Source organism: Anneissia japonica, unplaced genomic scaffold (genome assembly GCF_011630105.1).
Source record: "Anneissia japonica isolate Jap-2015-1 unplaced genomic scaffold, ASM1163010v1 scaffold287711_len853857_cov187, whole genome shotgun sequence".
In the NCBI taxonomy this organism is placed as follows: Eukaryota; Metazoa; Echinodermata; class Crinoidea; order Comatulida; family Comatulidae; genus Anneissia; species Anneissia japonica.
The window spans coordinates 776,681-784,239 of NW_022753410.1; the positions used below are offsets into that span (position 1 = coordinate 776,681).

General features: G+C 36.8%; 1 protein-coding gene across 1 annotated transcript; it reads right to left on the reverse strand.

The window, feature by feature from the left end:
- Positions 1–6: 6 nt before the first annotated feature.
- On the reverse strand, positions 7–7,479 carry LOC117122874. The gene is made up of 8 exons (XM_033268636.1): positions 7,147–7,479; positions 6,448–6,532; positions 5,868–6,037; positions 4,607–4,720; positions 3,718–3,843; positions 2,052–3,014; positions 1,244–1,545; positions 7–1,091 (listed from the first exon to the last, which is right to left on the reverse strand). Exons 1-8 carry the CDS (start codon positions 7,253–7,255, stop codon positions 780–782), a joined length of 2,181 nt encoding a protein of 726 aa, XP_033124527.1. The 5' UTR covers positions 7,256–7,479; the 3' UTR covers positions 7–779.
- Positions 7,480–7,559: the final 80 nt, after the last annotated feature.

Genomic DNA, 7,559 nt, shown 5'->3' on the forward strand with positions numbered 1-7,559 from the left:
AAAATTGTCATATTGGACCACTTTCAAGGCATTTTGAGCGACGCTCAACCACGCCACCCCAGCATGTTTCCCCCTAAAATTTTACCTTTCACCTCACTTATCCCCTCCCCTGATTTCAGACGCTGGCGCCGCCACTGTTGATTGGGGCATTTTTATTATCATCACTATTGCCAGTTTACGTTTTGTTAAAATAAATATCCATAAATATTTATTGATTTTAATTTTAATTTTGTTTGGTCAAATCACGATACATAAACTTTCAAATGTGTAACAAGGTATCAGAATACGTCATTGAATGCTAAAAACGCCGGGGCCCTTCGCGGCCCCCGGGCACATCGTCGTCTGGAGACATGTAGGGCCCCTACCCAGGAGCTGCCGAACTCTTCGTTACGCCACTGTTTCTTAAGCAGATTAGTTTGAATATTGATAACATTTTTAACACTACATTTGGCCTCTGCTTTGGGCTCTGATACCATGCACTACCAAAGCAGCAACACTAACCGAAGTAAGATAGCGTAGACATAAATGTTTCAATTAGATATCAATTCCAATGATGATGATGATGATGGTGGTGATGGTTATGACGATGATGATGATAATGACGATGAAGATAATGATGATGATGATGATGATGATTAATTATGATGATGGTTACGATTATAATGATTCGGGATTGCTTAGGAACAATTTTCTTACCGTATTACATGTTCAGATTTGATTGGAACTTTAAGTTACGTTTAAAGCATTTTTTCATGCAAGAATACCATAACATATGAATACTACCATGAAGTAAAATTGAAAGACGTAGATGGCACAACAAGATCTTGAAGATAATATTGTTGACGACGTCGAATGTCCTTTGCTTTTACTAGAATTTCGTTCACATCTGCTTGGTGTACATTACTTATCATATTGTTTTCAGGAATGAAGAAATTTGGTACATTATGTCTTTGTAAAAACAGGATGAGAAAATTTTGAAGATCTAGGAATCTCTCACCCACATTGGATTCCATCCAGTCGCTTGAAGAACTTCTCTCACATAGCCAAAACATAGTGGTCTTTATGTGATAAGACGAAAGCACCTTAGGTACCTAATTGCAGAAGACATAGAAATAAAATTAATATCTGATGGCGCATTTTATATGTCTTATAACAAATCTCTATATGTTTCTTCAAGTTTTATCAAATTAGAGTAACCAAATGGACATTTGTTGGTTAAAATTGATTTACAACAAATACCTACCTTTAAGTACTTTCTCCACAGCTTTTTGAAAACCATATAGCAGTTTCGTTGAGTATCTGTAAAGGTGTGGGCCAGCGTACGCTCGGCCAGAGAAAATGACAATCGCCATTCTAAGTCGACATCACTACCACCAGGATAATATTTGGGAACAATATGATAACCGTCCTTTATTATCTTATCAACAACGATCTGTTCTGGCCAAAGTCGCTTTCTTGTCATCCAAGGGGTCGCGATAGTTGGCCAATTTACTCCATTTAATGCAATAGCCACATCAACTGTTTGGTCAAATTCCAATACAGAGCCTGTTTAGATAGGTAATGGATACCGGTATGAAAATGAATCGTTTTTATGTGACTGGCGACACCAAAGATTTTTCTCGATAAGAGGTTTATATCAGAATTAGCACATGTAGATGCCTGAAAATGATTGGCTTCCGCAATGGGGTCAAGGGTTTCCCTACGAAGGTGCCCCTTGACCACAAATGGTACAAGCCGCCGGCGGGGATCAGGAGGCACAGGACACTCCGTCGGGGAAACCGGGATACCCCGTCGGAGAAGAAGCTTAATATGTCATCGGAGAACAACAATGCATTAAAGAAGCATTTTTACAATGTACAAGAATGCCATTTCCGTTAATTTAGATGTGCCCTCTTAAAATCTACTCTGAACAGGGTGGGACTAATGTGAATTTTGACCGCTGTCGGACAAATAGGACATCTCGTCGGGAGAGTTTCGGCGCCGGCACTGAAATATATGTTTGTGAAGATTAAACTGAAAAAAAACATGATGATACAATGGCATGTACTCACCACTAGGTTCTTTTGATTCGTAACGAACCGATATAGTCTGCACCGGCCCCTCTTGGACAAGCCTTAATTGTCCTTGAAATTGACCCTCCTCGTCATCTCTGACTCGAGTGATATTAGACTGTACGACAGAAAGGCGTTCTCTGGTATATTCCTCTTGAATGGCAAGTAGCTTAGAACGCGTCAAAAACAGATCATTGCCACCACTGTGCGACTTTGAGCGTGCGCAAATGTATTTAAAGAAACTGTTACTTATGTAAGACTGCATACTTTCTGGAACAACTATGAACACATAACCAGGATGACATGAAGGACACCAAATAAAAAGAGGGCAATCTTCAGACCGCTGGCACTTTCCGATATTTTCTAATTCTGTTACCAGAGATTCTTTCCTAATGTCTGTCATTTCTTTGGAATTTGCCTCAAATTCATTGAAACCTCCTCTAAATGTTTGCTTATCTATTACAACATCTTCACAAGTGTTTCTTTGAGAGCTTTCAGTGGCCATAGCAAGAGGAATCATAAGGTCCATTTCATCGTCCACATATGGTGTGCCAGGGCCACTGTTATCTGCTATTGCAAAGCCCTCACTCGTACTTCCTGTCCATACGATCCCGCTCATGTCCTGAATGTTATCAAAACATGGTCTCACAGCATCAAATATTTGTTGACGTCGTTTAGGTAAATTATCTGTTGCTTTTGGCGGTAAATTATTTCTTTGGAATAATTCCAACATTTCGCCATTCATCTTAACACTTGTTGTAATAAACTTCATTTGATCTTTGGAGACTGGGTCAACGCGTGTACTGGGGTCATGATGGAAATTGTACATAAAAATACACCTTTCGAGCAAATCTCTTAAGTCAATTTCATTCAGGTATCCTTTAGAGGATCGCTGGTTCATGTTATACAACGGAGTGAATACATTCTTTTCCGCTTCCACATACACGTTACACATCGTGTCGTCTGAAAACATATTTATAAAACAGTAATAATTGTTAATTATAGAAATAATGGTTTATGTAATTGCTTAGCTTATTGACTACACTTATAATCTCAATATTTATCAAAATATTTTAAGAGGTAATATTGGAAAAACCTAACAAGATGCCCTAAACAATATAGCATTGACACATAATGTAGAAAACAGTGTAATGGTAAATTATAGAAACAATGCTTTTGTTAATTCCTTACTGATTCCAACACTGATTGACTACTGACTACTAATTCCTTTCCATAGGGCTGGAGCTTATCCCCAGTTTCTGTAGTGTGAAGCGGATGAGAGTTGTACTCCCCCTGGACGGGACACTAGCCCATCGCAGGTTAGTCCCCAGCAGTTTGCTGTTACCCATTGATACAGCTGGGTGGAATGAAGCAATGTAGCTACAGTCCAAGGACACAACCGAATCTGCACAGCGGAGACTCGAAGCCCCGACCTTACGATTGAAAGCCCAAACGTCAACCGCTGCGCCAAATTGCCGCTGATTGACTACATACATTTATAATCCTGTTATTGTATTTATTGTTTGAAGAGATGCACTGTAATATTTAAGTCTAACCAGAAGTTCTATTCTAAACAATCTAGTATTGACACATAATGTAGAAAACGACCTAACACGTAAACGTATCTATTTACATTTACTAGTTATCAAGTGTTTAGTTTAATCACCTTTTTCCTGGTAAACTTTACTCATTTCTGGGTGTTTTTCTTCATCAGTGAAGTCCAGTCCATATGGCACACGCAATCGTGAAAGGGATACAGAGTCTGTACCAGCTGTCGTGATAGAAAATGACTCTGAAGAAAAAAAATATGTAAACATAAGTAATTGTTCTGGCTTTATAGAAACGGTTACTGGTACTCAATAGCAATAAAGTTAATCAACGATTCCACACTCACCCAATCTCTCCATTCTCTTGCGCGTCGTCGCCGTGTTGCAGATCTTTTGTGGTAGGCCTACTATCGGTACACTTTTGGAATTATTTTCAAATGGTCTAAAGGTCATTCTTCTCCCATACCATATTCCTGCCAAGCAGAGTAGGTCTGCCCTCAACACTCATATTTTCCAGTTCAAACATACACCTATCATATAGTGTTTCTTACTCATACTCATTCACACCTCGAACCTCTTCTTTATGGAACAAACTACATAGTTCTTGTTTCCCCCTTCTTTTAAGCCTAAGCCTCCCCTTTCTGTTAAGCCTAAATGTATATTTACACTAGATATCATTACGACACGACGACATATCATCGCGTAGTTTGTATTCTTCAACACTGCGCGCACCTGTATCGTGTCGTTGTCGTGTCGTAAATCGTGTCTAATGTAAATGTAGCTTTAGGCGTGCCATTAACAAACTTAACCTCTCATCTCTATATTTTTCCTTTGTTTTGAGTCTTTATAGACTATAGGTTCGTAATGCATGCCATTGCTATTCATGAACCTTTCCATACATTCTAATTCTAAAAAAAACCAAAAACACTGAGTTATCAAAACAAACTGTACATGATATAGACTTGGTTGACCAGTCGGTGAGTCGAAATAACTGATTGATTTATTTACCGAAAGGTGCATTAGGTGTACCGGCTGGTTTTTCTTGCTCAAAGGTACGCCCAGCGTCCTCAGTTACTGACACTTGGACACATTGGCCAGTTGTAGCTACTAATCCATAAATACCTGAATAATGGAAATCAGTTTCTAAAAAATGTATTAATATCGTCAACAAAACAGGAAGTACATTTATGGGCTGCTTTTTGACTTGATGTATTTTTTAATCAGATTATGCAAATAGTGAAGCAGCTGACAGTATTACCGATACTGTGACAAAAATGTTGTAAAAATAGTAACACAGAATGTTTTATATTTATTATTTTTTCCTAAAAAAAAATCTTAGGATGACCGAGACTCAACTAGTGCTGGCCAAGGTAATGTAATGTAATATAATTACATTTAAATAGATTCCTGGTCTAAGAAATGTTATGTTGGCGTAACTCGCCCGACCTACCCTAAAAAATCGACCAACCCTAGACTTTTTTATTTAAAATTTGCGATACAAATTTAGTAAATTTAACAACATACTGTACAACAAATACTGTATACAAAAATAACCGGAGCCTTTGAGTCGATCCCAGGACAGCATGCAAAAGCAGCACTATGCTGCTGTTACATTATAACAGTGGGTTTTGATTTTTTTAGGAGATCCCTAACTTAACAGAAGTCGCTGGAGTCTTTTGCTCTTTTACTTTTACTTTTATTTTTACTTTGGTACAAGGTTGTAAAACATTTATAGGCCTATATTATATTAAATTCATTTTATCTTCTCATCATATTATTCAAAAATGTTCAATATTTATATTTAATAATAAATAATGGTGATCCTCAATGTTTTTAATTAGACTAGGATGGGCAAGGCCTAAGCAAATCGGTATCTAGAGAGAGGCATATGATTCCTAGGCTCGACCTAAGCTTGAATGGGTTAGTTACTTGAGACGGTCCATTTCAGGGCTTGATTACTGTGGCAGTAAAAAAAAAATCCCTACCTACCCTATTATTTGCAAGCTTGTTAGGCCAACATAACTTTTTTTAGGCCTAATTGTGTATCGCGGCGGTTTGGGTCCTGGCTTGAAATTATTTTTTTTCTTTTTTTTTGTATTTCTAATTAGATCTTTTGTTTTAAGCGGATAGAGTCTAGTATTTTGGTGGTATAAATATAAACTTTTAACCTTCATTAAACGTGTTGCTGGATAGCTCAGTTAGTATGATCTAATACTGTAGTATTTTGTTCACTGTTACTGTAGATATTTATGATATTGTCAAAGCTTACCTCCAGGTACATTGCGGAAGGCAAGTCCTTGGTACTGCCCGTTGTACAGAAAACCCATAGTCCCGTCCGGATGTCTAACCAGTCCTACTCTATCATTAACGCGTATACTGCGTAGGTTAAGTAGGTAACCCCCACCAATCCTTGTAAAATCTTTCCATAGATCATTTCCTCTAAAATATAAAGGTATAATGTGAAAGATACGTCTCTTCGGAAAAAATGTTGGGCAATAAAAATTATATATCAACATTGATTAAAAAAAAATACCGATCAAAAATTAAAACATAGATGGCTGAGGGATTCGGTAAGTTATTAACTTCCATTGAAACACGTATAGAAAGAAATTATTACTTTTTACAACAAAAATCGTTAAATTGTTTAGCAATTTATTCAAATTACTATGCAAAAGAGCATTTAGGCAATTACCTACAAACTGTACATTAGAACTATATAGGTGATGAATGTGTTCATTAATTGGCCATGAAATAGTTTGCTTATTCTAATTTTTCAACTGGAAAGCCAATATTTATTTTTAGCAAAGATTCAATTATTATAAACACAGACTATAAATTAAGGCACGCACCTTAAAAACCAGAATCCACTTCCTTTACCAAATCCATTTCCTTCATAATAAACCTCTTCTGGAAATTCATTGTACATGCACATACCTAAATAAATAAATAGTAGCGTATCACTTAGCCTAAAGGCAAATTGCAATGTTGTTGTAGAAGCATTTGGCGCATCGGTTGTGGCTTGGACTCCCAACCTCGAGGTCAGGGCAAGTCGCTTGTCCTTTAGCACTTTATCTACGTATGTCTCTCTCTACCCAGGAGTATAAATGGGTACCTGGTAGGATGTTGTAGCACTGAATGTACTAGTTTCGTGCGCTAAGCAGTGCGCTAACCAGGGAGCAGAGAGGTTGCACTTTGTGTGCTGGTTTGACATTGTATGTTATCCTATGACCAGGGGTAATAACGCTCAGCGCCTTTGATCATATAATTTGCAATTGGCGCTATATAAATATTCAATTATTATTATTATTATTATTATTATTATTATTATTATTATTATTATTATTATTATTATTATTATTAATAATAATAATATGTCGTTCTTATATAGCGCTTAATGCCTTAACAAAGCTTCTAAGCGCTTTACATTATTATTAAGTAATGGTAATACAAAATGTATACGAATAGTAATGATATTATTATTTCAGTTCCATTCCATCATAGACAGTTTTAGGCAAAATAATGTTGAGGATTAGCTGTCCGATCCTTACCAAGTTCCATTGAACCGTTATGCCGTACATCGATTTTGTCAATATTCAACTCAAAGAGTTTTGATGACTCTATTGGTTCGTTCGAAACAAACACAGCTCTGTCAAACATAAAATCACTGTTTTTACGGTATGCTATGGTTGAATCCTCATTGACACATGCATATTGGCTGACTGGCTTCAATGTATACGAGGCACCATTCTTAGTAGACTTTACGAGAGAATTAAAATATATATAATTATGGCATTACAGCAAGATGTTTTAAAGTTTATCTCTATTATACCATGATTTATACGAAGATCTTGTTTTGTCGTTAAATGCTTTTAAGAACATGACAGGGCGTATCATATTGATCTCTATTTGACATGCACGAAGGAATAGTGCTGTCAAACTACCCATTATATCATTATATATA

Excerpts from the sequence above, each read along its gene's own strand:
- LOC117122874 (XM_033268636.1), bottom strand. The coding sequence starts at position 7,255 with ATGTTTGACAGAGCTGTGTTTGTTTCGAACGAACCAATAGAGTCATCA. Across the intron at positions 6,038-6,447 it reads AGTGGATTCTGGTTTTTAAG|AGGAAATGATCTATGGAAAG; the intron begins GTGCGTGCCTTA and ends TTTATATTTTAG. Across the intron at positions 3,844-4,606 it reads TACACCTAATGCACCTTTCG|AGTCATTTTCTATCACGACA; the intron begins GTAAATAAATCA and ends TTTTTTCTTCAG.